Source organism: Aquila chrysaetos, chromosome Z, assembly GCF_900496995.4.
Source record: "Aquila chrysaetos chrysaetos chromosome Z, bAquChr1.4, whole genome shotgun sequence".
In the NCBI taxonomy this organism is placed as follows: Eukaryota; Metazoa; Chordata; class Aves; order Accipitriformes; family Accipitridae; genus Aquila; species Aquila chrysaetos.
The window spans coordinates 49,403,411-49,423,281 of record NC_044030.1 but is presented as its reverse complement, the minus strand read 5'-3'; the positions used below and the strand labels follow the sequence as shown (position 1 = coordinate 49,423,281).

At 38.8% G+C, this 19,871-nt stretch overlaps 1 protein-coding gene and 1 long non-coding RNA gene across 5 annotated transcripts in view; one reads left to right on the top strand and one right to left on the bottom strand.

Moving 5' to 3' along the window:
* Positions 1-19,871, top strand: part of FOCAD (focadhesin) — a 136,366-nt gene that overhangs the window by 107,465 nt on the left and 9,030 nt on the right. For all 3 annotated transcript variants that reach the window (XM_030003485.2, XM_030003484.2, XM_041121093.1), the window contains 14 exons: positions 1,904-2,023; positions 2,972-3,094; positions 3,904-3,981; positions 4,372-4,443; positions 4,610-4,712; positions 6,568-6,648; positions 7,745-7,873; positions 11,223-11,338; positions 12,662-12,922; positions 13,559-13,648; positions 14,800-14,977; positions 16,446-16,543; positions 17,393-17,644; positions 18,797-18,872. In XM_030003485.2, the coding sequence (XP_029859345.1) occupies positions 1,904-2,023; positions 2,972-3,094; positions 3,904-3,981; positions 4,372-4,443; positions 4,610-4,712; positions 6,568-6,648; positions 7,745-7,873; positions 11,223-11,338; positions 12,662-12,922; positions 13,559-13,648; positions 14,800-14,977; positions 16,446-16,543; positions 17,393-17,644; positions 18,797-18,872 (1,777 nt within the window). The remainder of the gene's footprint in view (positions 1-1,903; positions 2,024-2,971; positions 3,095-3,903; positions 3,982-4,371; positions 4,444-4,609; positions 4,713-6,567; positions 6,649-7,744; positions 7,874-11,222; positions 11,339-12,661; positions 12,923-13,558; positions 13,649-14,799; positions 14,978-16,445; positions 16,544-17,392; positions 17,645-18,796; positions 18,873-19,871) is intronic.
* On the bottom strand, positions 10-19,867 carry LOC121232720. Of its 2 annotated transcripts, none has more exons than XR_005931653.1 (3): positions 19,785-19,867; positions 1,354-1,468; positions 10-146 (listed from the first exon to the last, which is right to left on the bottom strand). It is a non-coding gene; the product is annotated as an uncharacterized LOC121232720 (long non-coding RNA). The 2 variants fall into 2 exon arrangements; XR_005931652.1 differs by lacking the exon at positions 19,785-19,867 and adding an exon at positions 3,770-3,891.

Below are 19,871 nucleotides of genomic sequence, written 5' to 3'. Positions count from 1 at the left end.
GTATGACCTATTTTATTGCAGATATTAAATCTTCCTTTTACTTTCTTGCCTCCCTTTAATAACTATCGGCTTTTTACTGAAGCTTTGTATCTGTAGTATGGAATGCTTGGTTTCTATTATTTCTTTCACAATATATGGGTCTATATCTGCAGAAGAAAACAATAATAATAATAATAGAGTAACCTGTAGTACTGCACAAACATTAAGAAACTGCCTGAAAAGGTAACAGACATAATTCTTTAAAGTGCTTGTTTAATTCCTTAATCTCAAATTAAATTGTTGAAAGTTGGCTCCTGAGTAACTGTGGATATGGGTGTCATATACAGTTGTTTACTGCTCATCTGATCTACTAGATCAGCAAGTTACTCTTGGAGACAATCTTAATGCTAATACTTCCTCCTTCAATATGCCTTCTGTTTACTTCTTTGAAAGCTGCTGTCACTAGCTAATGTGAATCTTGCACTTGTGAATGCTGCTATGGCCCTGTTTGCTATTCTCATTATAACTATGTTTTGAAGTTTTAAACTGACCTCTGCTAAGTTTGAGCATGTATTTCAATTTATTTTGCCAAGATATGTCTTGCAGGTTTTGGCATGGCCCATGCACTAACTCTATAACCTATGAGGTAAAACTTGAGAAGGAAAATTGATGAAATTGGAGGAGTTTACAACAGAAAACAAGAATCAGAATAAGCAGGTGTTTTGCACGAAAAAAGCAACCCTGTACCTGATGTATGTAAGCCTGCAGCAGCTGAACAGCTGAGTTGCATAATCCTCTGGTTTTTTAAAGGGAGTTAGCAGAGATTGGTAGTAGTATTCTCTTTCCCCTCTGGGTACTGCTCTGAAAGCTCTTTATTAAAGGCCTTCTTTCATGGAGTTCAATTTTTTTTTTGGCAGTGCATATGTGCTGGGGATTAGCCTTTTGCAGTTTATGGTTCATGCATTAAAATGACTTACAGCTGTGAAATTATTTATCTCTCCCCAGAGATCTCAAAGTGCTTTACTGAACTTAAACTGGGTTAAATACAGCAACTTCTGAGATGGAAGGCAGCAGCTGTTTAACATCATGAGATGCTTTGGGATGAGAAGCAAAATCTAGTCTTTTCAATTAAAATCTCTGTAAGGAATTGTACAGATAATTACATGAATAAAATTTGGCCAGCACCCGAGGATGAATACTATGATATTTATGAGATGCACAAGAGGCTCTTTCAGAGCTATAAATGGCTAGGATATAATCCTGTACATGAGAGGTAACTTTGGCCTGCTGCAACAAGAGGTACAATCTGAGCATTACTTGCTCCAAGTCAAATTGTTCTCAGTCCTGCACAGTAGATAGGTGCTCTCTACTTACCTTATACCCATGTGTTGTTCTGTGGTTTAGCTTTGGTACAAAGGAGGTTAAACAGTTGGCATAGTTACCTTGTTGCAAGTTCAGACTTCCATTTCCTTATTCTCCAGCGCTAAGACTGAAGAACAGAAAAGCAGTGTCACTTGTGAATCCTTCTGCATGAGGCTAGTGTCATGCACTGTGTGTAGGAGAAACAGTTCTACTACATGCTCCTCTTCTGGCCTTGTGGACCTGCTTGTAGCCCTGATGGGATCATAGCATGCTGTGTAAGCTCGCATAAATAATGATCAGATACTTATGTTGAGAAGATGGCTACATTTGTGTGGAAGATCAGGAGTTGGACCTAAATAAAACCAGAAGTACTTCCAAGCTTTAGCGGTGTTTGTTTAATGTTAGCATCAATGAAGAATCTTTCAGAGAGGGAATAAATATCTGAAAGTATAAATTGAAAATGTCATGGCTTTTTTATCATGCTGGCACATTGCTCCATGTGCACATTGCTACAGTGAATTTGATCAAACACTGGTTAACAGAATTAAATATTTTTTTTCAGGTACTTGCCTATTCTGTGGCCTGTTCCTGTGTCTCTGCTTTCAGTGTTGGAATCATAGAAGCAGCTGAGGCTGAGGAGGCCATGAACAAGCTACGGACCTTAGTGGAAAATAATCAGCAGGTCATAATTCAGTGTTTGGGCTTTGCTTCAGTTCTGTTTTTCTCTTACCGATTTAAAATTGGATACTGCTTTACCCAGACTGTAACTTCAAGAAAATGATATTGATCTACTTTCAGCATTAACTAACATTGATCATGTTGTGCATACCATGCAATTACCAAGACTACCACGTGATCCATTGATGCTCTGTCTACAGGTGTATAGCAATTACCAGACAGTAAAATAAAAACAGATTTTATATGTTTGATTGCATTTAGAAGGGAAGTTGGTATTTTTGAGTTCTTCATGTCTTTAGTCCCTGCATGCTGCCAATTTTTGTCTCTTTTATAACATGTTTCTTTGGATTCTTTTAATTGGTAGGAAAATACATCTACTGCGCTCTTCTGAATTTTTGCTTTCCCTTAGCTTCCAGGCAGTGCATCATAACCACAGCCACAGCTTCCTCCAAGTGTCTGTTTCATCCTTAGCGTCCTTGGGTTACCCTCTAAAAATGCCAAAAATAATTTCCATGTTTCAGTGCATGTCCTTTTTTTATTACATGCTTGCCAGAAAAAAAGGGGAAAAAAAATTAAAAAGGCAACCGTTTTGAATCAAAGCCTGCTTTTACAGTAATCAACTGTTTAGAATGTTTATCTGAAAAATAGGAAGTCAAAACAAACTACTTTTGCTAAGTTTTTAATCTTCATATCAATAAGTCTGCTCTAAATTAAAGGCTCCAGAGCAATCTATGTGCCAAAGATCAGATCTGATTTAATCTCAGAAAATCCTATGTCACTTGACATGAGAAAATACTTGAAATAAGAAAGCATCCAGTATTTTAGACAAAGACATTACCTGTAATTATTGGGAAATAATAAATATTTAAGTAATGTTTCAATAATAAATATTAAAAAGAACACAGAATCCTTTGGAAGATCTGTTTTTTAATGTGTCTCTTTCACCTTACAGACCCACGGTTTTGCTTTAGCTCTAGGCGCAATAGTACATGGATTGTCAGCTTGTGGTCATGGGAAAGCCGAAGACCTGAGTAACAGACTAATGCCAACCTGGATAAAAATTGTGCTTGCAGAGGTAAAGGAGTTTGAATTCATATCCTGTTTTTTGCAGGGGGGGGAGGAGGGATGGATTTTAAATTAATGGTAGGGACATAATTTTCCTTGCTTCTGCAGGAGCGATGCTGGGAAAAGTTAGAACTATCTGAACATGCTGTTTGATTGATATTTGGAAACAAAAATATGTCTTTGGGCTGTTTGCTAAAGGAAAAAAAAATGTTTCTTTTCTGCTTGGATGATTTATGGGAAATGCTTATCTCAATGACATCCTAATTTGGACATCTTTACTAATTGGAACAATATCCAAGGATAAAATCTAGGTTATTAAATGAAGATGCCTTGTGAAATTAGGTGCTTCTTCTCAAAATTAGACTAACAGAATGGTGATTATAGTGCCTCGGTTGTTATAATAATTTTAATTTATCTCATTGTAACAAAAATTGTGTGTTTGAAATGTAAACTGTAAACTTGCATATTAAGATTGCAGCTGAAGGTAAGTATCATTAAAGAAACAGTGTTTCAGAGTTGAATTGCACTGGCATATTTTGTGGAATACAGCATCCTAGAAGAAAGTGATTTGTCGGGGAGAAATGCGTGATGATTTCAGATTGGGGGTGAGGCAGGGGAAGCTCCATTTAAAGCCTTCATTCACCAAGAGAGGGATGAATAATGATCCAGCATGCTGGAGACTGACCTGAAAAGGTTGTTGGGATGAGAGCTGTACAAGTGATAGCGGTCATGGTTTTTAAGTCGGAAGAAAAACGTGTTTTGTCCTACAGGAGTGATGTGTGACCGCATTGACTCACTGATCCTGAATTACGCTTCCAGGGTTCTCCAACAATGCACCGTCTGGCTGCTGTCAATGGTCTGGTTGCACTGGTGGGCTCTGAAGGAGGCATGATAGAGGTGAGAACATGAAAGCAAATGGTACCTTTATCTCTTCTAGAAATGTGGCTAGAAGGCAAGATGGAATGACATCCTCTGCGTCCTTACAGCAGTGGTTATATATATACCAGGGCATCCCATTTATACAATAGTAAGTCATGTTGGGTATGAACCAGGCAGGATGAAATTACAATGTATAACATGGGGTTTGTTCCATTTTCCCTTCATGTGGCCCATGTGCAGTGCTATTGGAGAAAAGTTTACAGCCACGTAGGCTTTCTCTTTTTGTCCTCCACTCTCCCACAAAAAGGCATGTATGCAAATGTAATCTGTCTTTTCAGTACTTGTTCTCTGGTTTATTGTTTCTTTTGTTCCCTTATAAAATTCACATAATTTTTTTTCCTTTGGCAGCTGAAATCTGAGAGCATTCAGTCCTCTCAGTTTCAAAGTAAGCTGAATGAAGTCATCAGAACCCTTACACAGGTAAGAAGGTAGCCTCTGTTCCCTGCTTTGGATAATGCACTAGGGTACCATGACACCTTGCACAAACAGGCCAAATCTGTTTAAAGAAACTCTATAATGTCTGTGTCCAGCCTAAGTGAGACAATGCAGGGAAAATTGTCTAACTAGTGGTTTATTGTCTCAACAGATAATCAGTTTTTCAGGGCAGGTTGGCCTTCAGACAAATGCAGCTGGACTTTTGGGACGCCTTCATATGTCCTGTTTGTCTTCTACCCAAAACAGGGCATCCGGTAAGATGCTTTATTATTGCTGTTTAAAGAACATATAGAAGTAGCACCTAACTAAAAAGGCAGCAACGAACACATTAGACAATACAGGCTAGATGTTGCAGCCCTGTTAAATGACATGACAGCCTTTGAATTGGAGACCTCATGGTCCTCATGGTCCTGTGTGCCAGACCTAAAGGTTGGAACGTGAAGCAGGAATCAGTGTGCTGCATAGGATCCCCGCATCTGCTTTTGCTTGCAGTATCAAAGTAAGGTTCTAAGTTTTTCTGGTCAAACTTGTATATTGCTTCTGTCTTTATTCTTTTATAGAATAAATTGTAAAGAAGTTTTACACTGCATATGGCACATATGTTTGACATCTACATTATCCACTCCATGCCCTGATAACTGATTAATCTACTCTGTTTTAGCACGTCCCACTGTATAAAATAGCCAACACTTAAAAACTGGTTGATAACAAGAGCAATCTGACTTCTGAAAAGTATTTTTCTAGAACAGATCTTCTCTGGTTAGCTGAAGTCAAAAACTAGTGTTCTGTGCCCTTTCGGTGTAACAGCACAGAAATTCATATTCTGTCGGTATATCATTACCTTCTGGTGTTGTTTCAATATCGTTGGTAAAATAAAGGCAGGATTACACCATTGATGAAATACTAATAATAGGAGGGAACTAATGAAGTGAAAGCTGTTCACTTCAGTGTGAACCAAATTGGGAACCAATGATATGAAGTGTAGATAAACTTCCTCATCACAGAAAAAAAGATTCTTGGAGTTTCTACTTTTGTATAATCTTGGCACTTGTGCCTGAGGTTAGATAGATATGGAATGTCTCTGTTGTATTAAGCTTGCTAAGCTTTTGAAGCTCTCCCTTTTTGTCATGGTTTAACGCCAGCCAGCAACTAAGCACCATGCAGCCGCTCTATCACTCTCCCGCTCAGCTGGACACGGGAGAGAAAATATAACAAAAGGCTCATGGGTCGAGATAAGGGCAGGGAGAGATCACTCACCAATTACGTCACGGGCAAAACAGACTCAACTTGGGAAAAATTAACTTAATTTATTGCCAATCAACCAGAGTAGGGTAATGAGAAATAAAACCAAATCTTAAAACACCTTCCCGCAACCCCTCCCTTCTTCCCGGGCACAACTTCACTCCCAGATTCTCTACCAACCCCCCACCCCAGCGGCACAGGGGGACAGGGAATGTGGTTGGGGTCAGTTCATCACACGTTGTCTCTGCTGCTCCTTCCTCCTCAGGGGGAGGACTCCTTACTCTTCCCCTGCTCCAGCGTGGGGTCCATCCCACGGGAGACAGTTCTGTGTCGCAGCAACTTTTTTTTTTTCCTTCTTAAATATGTTATCCCAGAGGCTCTACCACTGTTGCTTATTGGCTTGGCCATGGCCAGCGGTGGGTCCATCTTGTTGCTGGCTGGCATTGGCTGTATCAGACATAGGGGAAGCTTCTAGCAGCTTCGCACAGGAGACGCCCCTGTCACCCCCCTGTCCCCCCCCTGTCCCCCACTACCAAAACCTTGGCATGCAAACCCAATACACTTTTAAAGCCTGACTTGCAGTGGCTGATACATTTTAAGAAAGTGCTTATCCCTGGCTTTTCAGTTGGTCAATGAACTTGTTTTTTTAGACCTGGCACCTCTCACCAACACAAATGTTTAGCTTGCCTTAGAAGTGGAAAAGCAAATACATCTATCAATAATCTTGTGGTCTAAATGCTTTGAGTCACCTACAGAATTAGTTAGCTCAAACATAGCTCAGTTTGGCCTTTGAATTTATATGGGAGCTGGAGGTTATAATTTCTGCTGACATGTTTTAGTATATAAACAGTCCTTTTGTCTTCACAGTTCCTCCAGATTTTAGCTACTTGCCTGAAACCAGCTTTATCAGGGCAGCCATTGACTTTGCCATTGAAAGTGGAAAGAAAGGTAAGAAGGGGTCAAACTACAGTATCCCTCTGGGAAATTTGTTATGACTATAAAAGGTGACCCTAATAACCTGCTTTTATTTGTGAAGAGAACTTTTCTAAATACTAATTTGAACTTCACTAGTGTGGGATATTTAATCTATAAATAACAAATGAGTAACACTTGAAAAGATAAGGTAGAATTGCGTAGTTAGGGCTTTAGTTTTCTCCACTGAATTTTTATGACTTTTTAAACCTTTCCCCTTCCCTGTGTGTCTGTGAGATGATGTATCTTCCCTGTGGGAATGAAAGTCAAATCACTTCAAGTGTTAGCATGTATCCTCAGGAATACTTCATAATCAGACAAACTTTATGCTGCCCCTTATTTCAGTGATCCCAGGTTAAGATTCTCTGTAACAGAGTGGTGTTCAAATGGGTTACTGCAGTGTGTGATAAATGCAAAGGAACCTGAAGAAAGTATGCTCTTACGTGACAAGTGCTAGTAAAAGAGAAATGCCTTGGAGTTCAGTCTTAAGGAAGATAAAGCAAAGGAGATTATTCCTCTGTGGAGCAAAGTGAGCTCACTGCTGAACTATGAAGCAGGCTTTGCTTTCAATGGAGGTAAAAATTCCCCATGCCTTGCCTCCAGGAGGACTTTCACTGACTTAACTCCCTGTGTTTAAGGAACACAGTATGTATCAAAGGTTAGCACCTGTCTGACAATTTTTGTGGCCTGTACCTACAGGATGGGGAAGGAGAGCAGTGTCAGAAAACTTTGCTGTTCTCCTACTAACAAATGCAAAAATACTACCCTACTAGATGAGGAATATCTGTAATTAACTCATAAATTGGTTCAAGGAGAAGGAACCTGAAAGCTTCTATTTATCAGTAACAAAAAGCCTTTTTTGATAGGACATTAATGTTAAAAATACAACTGTTGCTTACAAACAAGAGATAGCTAGTTCTCAGATACAAAAAGAAATAACAGTAATTCTATAATGCTTTTCAGTTCTTCCCTACAGATTGGTCTTCAGTGCAGTGTTCACATTTTTTTCCTGAGCTGTTTAGCCAAATGTGTGTGTCTAAAACTCAGACTCTGATTGAATCTTCTGTTATAGGCCCTGAATCTGTTCCAGCTGAGCTGGTGAAAGTATCACTGGCACCCATTGCATTAGTTGGAGAAAGCCATCAGTATCCACCTGTAAACTGGGCATCCATTCTTTCTCCTATGATGAGGCTAAACTTTGGTAAGGTTAATAGTTTTCTATTAAGTCTTTTATACTTGTCACAGGACTTCTTTACTAACACAGCTTTCAAAAACTTTAGAGCCCACTTCAGGGCTTGAAGTTATTGCAGGGATTGAAGTGTTTACTATGCTTTCAAGACCAACTTTTTAATGTTTGCAAGCATATATTTGTGATCACCGTGTGGACACAGTTTGTTTTAACTTGATAAAAGACTAGAGAAGATCAGAGCTGAGAAGTTGGGAGCGGTATTGGAAGTTACCTAAACCACTGGTGAAATTGGACCAAATTTTTCATTTGAACTATTTACAGTAAGAAGACCCCATCATGAAACTCAACTAATTGTATCTTATTTTCAGTATCCACTAAATGCTGGTCCAATGCCTGTGTCAGAGGCTGCAGGCAGCTTTATCACAGGTTTGAACTGTTCCATAGTTAATCTAGCTATCACTAGTCTGAAATACACTTTCTACTAAATTACACTGGGTGACAGAGAAAAGCATATCCCTTTTTCCATCATGATCCTGATTTGTCAGTGCTTCTAAAAGCATTCTTCTTCGTGCTGTAGAGTAGCTTTGATCCTGAAGTATTGTGTTGAACAGCTTGTATAATATTTTTCTACTCAGGATATCTGTCGGTGCCTGTTTTGGTTGGTATAAGTGTCTGAGTTTCAAACTCATTTCCTTAAGAAAACCCAACAAACTACTGTGCAAAGTTCTGTATTCCCTTGTTTGAGTCCACTGAGTTTTGTTTCTCCTGATATATGTAACTGTTATTACTGGCCTTGCAGATTCTTTTACAACTGGGTTGGGCAAGTGCTGTTGCGTTTAAATCGCTGTGCTGTACAGCCCAGAATATGGAAGGTTGTTCTTATTTCTTTCTGGTGTTTATTTTACTTATACAGAGTGCTTGTATAAGCACTAAAAATGTAAGTAATTAATGTCCTATGAGGAACAACTACTTGCTAGATACAGAAAGATTTTGGCTACATATTAAACATTTTTGCTTATACTTGAGCTGCAACTTCTGTTTTACTTGGTATTCTTGCAATTGATTGTAAAGTGTTTTGTAAGAATAAGTGAAAGAATTTCCTATACTGAGCTCTGCTGATGCAAATTGGTATGCAACCTTATGAATAGCTGAAACTTGTTAAATGTATGGGGGATTTTTTTATTCCTGTTTTTCATTTAGGAGTATTACTTTTGTCAATCAGGGGAATTCCAGAGGAAACAGTACATCGGTTTTGTGGCTAAGTTTTATTGACTTCAGACAGCATCAGAGTCTACATTTTTATACATAATTTCTCTTGACTGTCCCTCTGTAGTGTTGTGGAAGTTGCACACCCTTCTCTAGATTATATTTACATGCAGAAATAGGTATTGCTGTGTGCTAATGAGCAATAGTCATGTTGTGCTAGAAAGTATAATGCAGAACAGTTGTATTATGACCTAATAGTTACAGAATCATAGAGTGGTTTGGGTTGGAAGGGACTTTAAAGATCATCTAGTTCCAGCTCCCCTGCTATGGGCAGGCATACTTTCCACTAGACCAGGTTGCTCAAAGCCCCATCCAGCCTGGCCTTGAACACTTCCAGGGATGGGGCATCCACAACTTCTCTGGGCAACCTGTTCCAGTGCCTCACCACCCTTACAGTAAAGAACTTCTTCCTAATATCTAATGTAAAACTACCCTCTTTCAGTTTAAAACCATTACCCCTCATCCTATCATTACACTCCCTGATAAAGAGTCCCTCCCCATCTTCCCTGTAGGCCCCCTTTAGGTACTGGAAGGCGGCTATAAGGTCTCCCCGGAGCCTTCTCTTCTCCAGGCTGAACAACCCCAACTCTCTCAGCCTGTCCTCATAGGGGAGGTGCTCCAGACCCCTGATCATCTTCGTGGCCCTCCTCTGGACCCACTGGAGCAGGCCCGTGTCCTTCTTATGTTGGGAGGCCCCAGAGCTGGACGTAGTACTCCAGGTGGGGTCTCATGAGAGCGGAGTACAGTGGGAGAATCATGTCCCTTGACCTGGCACTCTTAATACGCTTTTTCTGGAACAGCTATATCATGAATATTTTTATGAAAATTGTAGTATGTAGTCAGTTCTCTCGGATTCCCTAGGTCACTGTTATCCATGTCTGAGAATTCATGATTGTTTTTATGAACCTTAAATGTTTCACAAATTCTACTGTGAAGATTTGTTCGTCTGTAAACATATTGAAGATAACAGATTGCTTTCCCATCTTACAAGGTTTATTGCAGTTGTTGCTGAGCAGAAACCATATAACGTAATTGAAGTAGTACCTGTTTGTTATTCAGTAGTGCTCTGAAGTGAACAGTCATAGGCAAAGCATAAATCTGTGTGTTAGCAGTCCAAGCTAGTGAGAGAGAATTTTTTGATTGCTTACCAAAGTATCTTGTTACAATTTCACCCTTTCCAAGTTCTGCAGGTGACTTAACTTCTCATATAAGATATTTTATTTTGTAGAGCCTGATACTAGATTCTTAAATCTTTGCTTTGTTCGTGCACTAATATTAGTGAACTTTATAAAGTCATGCTATATAGATTGCCACTTTCATTACTGAAAGAACTTTTTAACTTGCAAAGCACCTATCTAAGGTTTATGCTGACATTTAACAGTAATGTATCTTCTAATGGGTCAGATGCTAGTATACTTAAAATTGTTTGTCTTTATGTTGCTATAGCAATCATGAACTGTGTGGGAGCCATGCCATTGCTCAAAGTACCTCTCCCACATATTTATGACGAGTTACTCTATTAAGAAACAGGCTGTACCAGTCATTAAGGGGACTTTAAAGGGAAACCAATAAGGATTCCATAACCATCATAACCTCTATGCACAGTAAGGTCTTCCCATGTGTTAACCTGGAGAATGCTGCAACCAAGCATCCACAGCAGTAACAGTGAATAACTTCTGTTCTGTGACATATTATATGAACATGGAAGAATAGAAACATGTGAACAAATGCTCATTACTCCTACATTTAGCAGGAAGGAATATTGTCTCATTTCTCCTTCTGTAGATTTAATCTTCTCTTTATTTGGCAAGGAGTTTTTTAATTCTTACTTTTCTTACCAGTCCCACATTTTTATTCTTGAGTGAATTGAAATGAACTTGGACAAATCCTGAGATTTCTTGCTGAAAGTGCATGAATGGGATGAGGAGACTTCAAACATGTATGTGTTTAAAAGCTTTAAGCACCACCTCTAGAAAAGCAAATTTTAATGTAGCGCTCTAGTAGAACAATAACACTCCTTTATTTTATGAGTTGAGAACAAATTTAAAGTGATAATAACTTCTTCATAACTTCTGTTTGTTTTCTTCTGCTTTAGGTGATGAGGTAAAACATCTCTGCCTTCAACTGGCTGTGACACAGGCCCAGTCATCTCAAAATGCAGCAATCCTTTTGGGGATGTGGGTGGCACCTCCTCTTGTCTACAGTCTCAGTGTACGTATGTCAGAAAATCTGTGGGACCTCAGCACCTCTTTCTTTCCTATAGGATTCCTCAGTGATGATGTTTAGGATGTCTCACCAGAAAAGTGTTACTGGGTTCAGAATCCCGCAGAAATATTGTTTAGCGAATATTTATAGTGAGAGAAAGGCTATTCTGGTGCCTTGAAATTCAAGGCAAACTTAAGATCTGCTACACTGGTTTTACTTAGATTGCTTAAGATCTTTTTCCTCTCCCTTGTTTCATGCTATAGCTCTGACAACCTAGAGATGTAAGAAGGCATGGCATGTAGGGAGAAAAAAAGTATCTTTTATTATACCAGCTGATAGTCTTCAAAAAAAGTCCAATGTATCTGTCCAAAAGCTAGCCTGCTTCTTCTAGCAGTGTCTCTTGATCTAGTAAAATGTGTTACTTCTTGAAAGCCTTCCCTTAATTCTGTAGATAGTCAATAGACTAACCTATAGTATAATCAAATTTGGGCTTATCCTCCACTACAGTGCAGTTCTTACAGAGGTACAACATGGACTCCGTGATACAGTATATAAAACTCCCTGAATCCCACAGTGCACTTGACTGTGCAGTTCTGTCAGTTTATACAAATTGAGGAACATGTTCACTTGACTGTGCAGTTCTGTCAGTTTATACAAATTGAGGAACATGTTCATGACAATTCCCATAAAATCCATTGTGGATTTCTGGGATCTTTTCCAGTTCTTTAAGGGGTATTTTTGTCTTGTAGTTTTTAATTCATTCATCTTCACAGATATGCAAACACTTGGTGGCAATTTTAAGGTACATAATTGATAAGGTACCAAAAAAGAAAGATTTTATTTCTGAACACCAGTTTCTCACTGCAGTGGGGATTTGAGGTCACAAAATGAGCTCAGTCACAGAGTGTGTGAGCTTTGGATTCCTTCAAGGTAATTATTTGTTCTTCCTCACTAGCTAGCAATATTAATGGTGCTAGGAGTACCATACTTCTGTCCTTGGCTGTCTAGTTAGTCAGTATGCTTTATGTAGGAATGCAGTGGGCACCATATAGGGAAATCACAATTGTCCTGCCAGTACAGAGACATGATATCTAGGCTTCATCAAAAGAAAGTTCCTCTTTTAAGGAAAATAGAATGTTGACATGTTTGAACTCTTCTTAATTCAAGCAATTTGTCAAAAGAGGGAAGAAGAATTGAGAAGTATTTATGACTTTGAGTGCTTTTTTTAAGTGGTGTTTGAGCTTTTTTATAAATTCAACCTTTATAACAATACTTGAAGTTCAGTGAAGAGCTAGAACCTGAAACTAAGCAGAAGTTTTTGCTTTTCAGATGAAAACCCAGAAATACCTTTTCATGTCCCTGCCTCTGTGGATGAAACATGTTGCAGAAGACAAACTACAGTCTTTTACAGAAGTGTTTCTGATACAACAATTCGAAGTGAAGAACCGCACCAAAAAACCAGAAATTTGCCAGTGTGTTTTACAGGGGCTCATGCAGGCAATGAAACTTCCAAACCCTGCCCAGTACTGCTGGAGCTTTCTGTGCCAGGCTGTGGAGAAAATATTTGAGCTTCTACCAAATGAGGTTCAGGTAAGGAGTAAGTATGAGGTGTATGAATATTGTAACTGCGTATTTTTAACTGATGGTAAGTCCCATCTTTTTGCACTGACCCATCAGATTTGAAACATGAAGTAGATGTGAAATTTTTAGTGATAGTAGTTAAGATGCCTGCATAATTTCAATTTAAGTTACTTTCGGATATTCTTTACAATATGACTAAGTTGTGAAACCAATTTAATGTGCACTTTTCCCTCATAAATGATTTGGTAATGGAAAAATACAGTATTAGTACTGAAATAAATGTTATTAAAACAGAAGCAGAGAACAATCAGAAGGGTTTGGGTATTTTCCCCACAGAGGATTAAGCTTCTCACAGTGATTTAAAGAAACTATCTAGCTACAGAAAATATCTCCAAGGAAGGGCACTTTTCCATTAAAAATAAAACAAATTCTTTGAAAGTTTTCAGATACCATTATTCCTTAATAATTAAGTACATTGAAGTCCCCAACAAATACAGACTTTCTAAAATAGAATAAATAAAATGGGGCTAGAGACTAGATTAAATATTCATCATGATCACTGAGGAAGTTCCTGGACTTACCAATTTAATGATGAAGAAACCTGGAAGTATACATCTAAATATGCATTTACTTTTCTGTTTCCAGAGAGGTGAACTGGAGATGTATATTGATGTAGCAAAATGTATCTCAGAAATGGCTGACTCAGAGATTGATCACATTTTCCAGATCTCTAAGGTAATGGTGTTTTACTCCTGGTCTTTTATCACCAAATCATGTGAAACAAGCATGCCTTAACATTTTTCTTGTCACCAGCATGTTTTAGCTCATTGAGAGCACTGTTTTATCTGCCATGCAAGTAAGACTGTTCTGGCTCTAATTTTCAGGCAGCAGAGAGAAGCAAAAGCGGCAAGAGCCCGTATCCAAAACTTTCTCAAGGCAACTGAAATACTACTGATTTGACCTGGGAGCTTTGAACTGGAGAGTTTAAGTAACCTGGTCAAGTTCAGGCAGGGCTCTCCTAGCAGAACAGGAATGGTGTTAGATCTTCTGAAGCCTAGACCAATGATGCAAATGGCAGACCGTAGTCCTCTTTGGTTAACATAACCACCATAAATGCAGCCCGGTGACTAGCTGTGCTTGAACTGGTGGATCCTTGCTTCAGTTAAAAATGTGAAATACTTTGACTGAACAACCTTCAATTCTTGACTTCATGTGCTAAGTTTGTATTCACACTCAGAATGTTTCCTGGTGGACAAGATGGCTAGGGATGACAATGAAATAGAAAAGCTTTCAGCTTCTAGCTCACCAGTGGAATCAATTAGCAGTGGAATTTTTAGCAGCTGAAATGCTAAGGAAATTACCTGCGTGGAAGGACTTGATGGTTTCAGATCAGGTTGTTACAAACAAACACCCATGACATAAAACCATGTTGTTCTGTTTACTGGCAGATTCACTAGAGAATCATGCATTTAAACAGGTTAGAGAAACTGAACTGTCATTTCCTTATATCTTTGAGGTCTTATTTCCACACTGGAAAACACCATTTAGAAAACCCTTTTTGTCACTGTAGTGACTCTGTCTTGCAAGAAGTCGTGAGTCTCCAGAACTGTCAAGCTGGCTCATTTCAATTTAAAGGGGAATGTAAAATTTAAAGTAGTATGAAAACAGTCAAACAGTACTGAGTTGCGCTTTGCTGAACTATTTAGAAGCATGTAAAATTAAAGTAATATGTAGAGTCTTCTGTTTCATAATTGCATTGAAGAAAAATTAGCCTCCTAGATAATAAAAGAATTTTTCCCCTTTTTTTATAAAGAGGAATGCGGCATCTACTGTTCCCACAAGAAAGGTACATTTTAATTTAACATTGGTTTTAATTGCATTTGCAGAACAATATAGAGAAGGCCACATTCACGAAAGTGTATTTAATTTCTCAAGGCAGACTGCCTCTGATGAACTTGAGTGCCGTGATTGATACTGTGGCAGGATATCACCAGAAGGAAAGTATTTTATGGATGCTCTTGCATGGTTTCTATCATGCTCGTATTGTGAACCATGAAAACACAGGTAAGGTCAGGCTTAAAGAAGAATCAACAACAAAGTCAACAGATATCGATGGATCTACACTAATTCTTTTAAAATAATTTTAAGATGGTTTAACCCATGTGTTTTGAAATTTCTCCATATTAGAAACTACTCAATATTCAGAATTTTTCTGCTCTTCAAATACTTGTATCAAACATGGCTTTTATGTTTTTGTCCAATTCTTTATGTTTCTGTGGATCAGCTGTAAGTAATTTATCTCAGCCAGGTGGTTGGCAGACCAGACTTTTGACTAGATCTGTGTCTCCTAGTCTTTTTCGACTTTCAGTGTACAGTAGCATTAGCATTAGAAATGTACATAGCACGTCAGAGACCAGTAATAGTGCAGCCTTCAGATCTAATATCTGATATATCAGTGTGTGAGACAGTAGGTAGGGGCGTGTTCCCTTGAGATTGGTTGAACCAAGGAGATAGCTTGCTTTTCTGAACTTCTTGCACTGAGTTAACCCAGGAAAAAAATTGCCCTTCCACCTCCTTATAACCATACCAGATAGTTATCTGGTTGGTTAGGTTGGTTAATGAGTTGGGCTGTCTCAGCTAAGGATCTGATGAAGCACTGGAGCTGATGCCAGAGAAGTAGCAGAATCACACAGGAGATAAAAGAGGAAGAAATAAGAACAGAGGGAGGCAAGAATGAGGTCTCCTCATTTTCATGGCAGAAGCATCTTTGGCTGCCTGTGTTCACAGAACAACTTCAAAGCATTACATTGCTAGATGCCTTAGTTGCCAGCTGTGGTTGAAGAACTTCAAACAGTAGTCAGTTTTGAATGAGTGAAGTGAGGTTCCTTTGGGTAAAAGAGGAGGCAACGTGAAAGAGGGCACATGTAAAGAGTACAAGGAAGTGGTAGTGTATGAAGTGATATGGTCTCAAAGGTGAAGATGGTTATTAGTTTGTAGGAGGTAGAACAAATTTTGGACAGCAGAATCTGAATCAATGAAGTATCTTCTATCCTTGGGTTGAGGCCTGATTTTATTTGCATGCCTTAACTGTATTTTACAGATCCTCTCTGCACTGCAGGAGGATTTTTGCAGCACTCCCCACATTCCTGCCCAATGTACGGTCACATCAGTGCTAGACTTAGATGAAGTACTGGGGCAAAAACTTCAGGGAGGCTTTAGGATTCCATAGTGGTCATATATGCAGACTGGGTTAGTGGTGCCTGCAGGCTGCCATTATGTGAAATAATTCTAGCTCAGCATTCCTTTTTCTGTGTGTCCAGTGTGTTGCCTGCATTTTAAGCAAAGTTTTTGTACAGTTTAAGTGCCTGTATGCCTTCTGTCAGTAGCAACCATGAATCAAATGTGATAGTGGTATTGGTGATCATTGTTCTTCCACAGTGCTTTGTTGCTATAGTGATTCCCTATGCTTGCTTTTTAATGAAAAATGGTGCATTCTAGTGTTTTATGTGAGTCAATGTTCTTGTTCTTCTAGGAGTGCTGAAAAGAATAGACTGGCTGCTAGACTTGATGGGCTACATCAGAAATCTAGCATACCAGTCAACACCCTTAGAAAATGTCAATCTTAAAGAGGTACGTGCTGTGAAAGTACTTTGCAGCTTTCAGGAAAAAAGGAGTTTTTGATGTATTTCACGTTCTTCCTCAGCAATAAGTATTATTCCCCATGCTTTTATGTTTTAGAAGATTGTCATCTTGCCTCCATAGAGAAATTCTTGTTGATTTTTGTGAATGTATGTGTATTTAAAACTCTTACTTTAAAATAACCATGACATTTAAATTATGATAGAAGCTAAAGGCAACTAAAGGAAATCATTGCTTTGAATTTACTGTATTTAGAACAGTTAAAGCAAAAATTTGAATTTACCAATAGAACTGTCTATGCAGATCAAAACTATGCAGCTGCTGTTTCTAAGAGGGCTTGGACAGTTTTAGGGAACTAATATTGTTCATTGTTACTCTGTTCAGCTGCTTAAGTTAAGCTGCTGCTTAGATCAGAAAGGCATTTGTTACATTGCTGCAGTATTTCCCAACCATTTGCAGCACCGCAAGGGTGACCATCTCTAATTTCCCTCAACAGTCAGCTTGCTGTAAAGAAGTTATTTCCTCGTTTTAAATGAAATGTGGGTCAGCCTTAATCTAAAGGATGATTTTAGAAGAGTGTGGTTTTGCTTTTCTTCCTGTAGATATTTTAGTTTGATTTGGAGTTTAGAAAAAGGCTTATGCTGCTTCAAAGCATAAGAGAATATTAAGAACTTTTTAGTTCTTGCATTTTGAATGTTAGCTGAATTTTCAGATGATTGTTTTGAAGAGCAAGCCACCATCTGGATTTTTGGCTTGGTTTTTTTTTTTTTTTATTGGGGTTTTCTTCCTCTTCTGTATTATTCACTTAATAAAGTGCATTTTTGCCTTTTTCCTGTTTAGTGCATAGATTTCCTTCTGTGGCTGTTTGCAGCTTCTGTGGTGGCCTGGGCTGACCATGGCGTACCATTACTACTTGGCCTTAGTGCTAACTGGTCACCATGGAAGCACCAAATGATATTACCAGAATTATCTGAGAATCACATTGGCAAGCACCCCACTGACAAGCTTGCTGTGCAAGAGACTCTCACTCTCCTTCCAAGCAGCATTTCCCTCTTGCTGGCTAAAGAGGCTTGGAAAGAACAAACACAGAAGGTAAAATTGCATGTACCGGTAAGCATTTTCCAACAGTCAGAAAGCACCCCTTTTTTAGTAGTTAGCTAAAGTCTTAGGCGGAGCAGTTATTTCCTCTATATCTATTGCATCTGACTTGTGAGCTTGTTCTTCTTTATTTGCGATCAGATATGACTTGTCTCAAAAGACTGAATGTGGTTTCTCAAGTAAAATGTGAGAGTTGCAAAGAACAAAAAACATTCCAATTTTGGGAGTCAAACTCTTAAGAGGGTACAGGTGAGAGAGGAGAGTTGGCAGCTGCTGGTAGCAAGTCAGTCTTTTGAACACTGAAAGACAGATCCTCTGCAGTTGGACATCACCACAGTGGCAATTTAGGGAATCAAAGATCTGTGCAGTTTGTAGTGTGTGTCATTTATTTTCAGATATAAGTTGAAGACACATGTGGAAAATTGTGCCAAATTTGGCAAGCCAGCTGTAGATTGCTTGTGTTTGAGATACGTGGAAATATTATTATAAACCTATAGATTACTAATTACCTGGTTTGTGCGAACCAGAATCCGTTAAGGACTGGCTCCTGTACACTCCAGTGCCCAGAGTTACCACTGAAGTCAGAATTCAGAATGTGGGAGGAATGCATGTTAATATGTCTAATTAGGCTTTAGGGAAGAATTTGAGACTATGCCCTGAAAATCATCCTGATAAGTTTGAAATACCATGTTGTCGTCCAGGCACCCTGCACTGCCAGAAAAACAATGAAGAATGAGAGAGGTCAAAAGAGGGACAAAGGCAGTAAGAGTTCTGAAGGATTTGCAGTAAAACGTTTGGACAAGAGACCCATAAGAAGGGATCATATTAATAGGTTAAAGGAATGAACAGGCAAGATGGAGGGAAACTATTTACTGTGCCTTCTTCATTACAAAGAATTATTGCTGAGGTAATGAGAATGAACAAAGGGAATTTCAGATCCAGCTGTGGGAGAAATTACACTGACAGTGAGGTGTACTCTAGGGCATTTGGATAGTTTGGGCAGAAGCTTGATTGGCCACTGCCTCTGATTAGGTAACTATGAGTTTAGTAGCAACCAGATGTTGCCTGTCAAACTGAAAAGAATTCGTGGTGTTCTGATACAGAGGCTCTTTTAATTCAGATTTTCCTTTATATTTCAACCTTTAGTTTATTGACTGGCTGATCAATATGATGGAAAGTCCTAAGGAAGCATTATCAGAATCTTCCATGGACCTGCTGAAAGGTAGGATATTTTATATTGGGTCCTTATTTTTCCATAATTTATCAGTACAGATCAAAATCCAGTTGTTAAAAGGAGTGAGATGAATCTATACTATTAGCATGTATGGGAGAGCTGTTATTTTGTATTCAAGGAAACCTTCACAGGTAAGTTAACATTTGTGTCTGTAACACCTTGTTATATTTGCTGTCTCATCTGCTGATGCTTGGAATGTACTACTGAAAATCCAAAGGACCTAAAGGTACATCTGGTCCTACAAGCATATTTCAGTGAGAGATCTAACTGTTTTTGAAGTTACCCTTAAAAATAAAATGCAACATGCTATTTGGAAACACTCCAGTGCTAGAATAGAAATCACATAACAATTTATTCAGGTGCAGCTGAAGACTGAACTGTGGGGAAGGCATAGGAGACAGGAAGTGACAGCCTAGTAGAGTGGTCTGACAAGAAAGGATAGAGAAATGAGGGTTGCTGAAAAGATGTATGAAAAGGAAGATGGGAAGTACGTGAATTACAGTAATGGCATGTGGCCCTAGCATGCACTCCATTGCTCACCTAGAGATGTAAGATTGTGAATATAATCTGTGCAAGTCATTTTAAGAGGACACCGCAAATACTCTTAAGGGAAGTGAGTGTGCTTGTGCTTCTTTCCATTAACACAGGGCACCTCCTTTGAATCACCTGATTTGTTGGACCTAAACATGGCTTCTTGAAATCTGGTTATAAGTTATTTGCATTACTAGGATAATTAGCCCTGTTTTGAGGGTCTGCAGTCTTTAGTCACTCTCTGATAAATTTCAGAATTCCCCAGTTGTGTCTGCTAATCTCCACCAGAAACAATGCTAAGGGTTGTTGGAGACTCTCATCTGTAAAAAGTCATGAAAAGAGTCAGTAAAAGGAGCACTGAATCTATACCTGTGTTAGTAAAATGACTAGGGAGAATACTGTCACATCTTTTCCAGTTTGGACTGCACAAATTAATGTCATTTGTCCTTGTCTTCA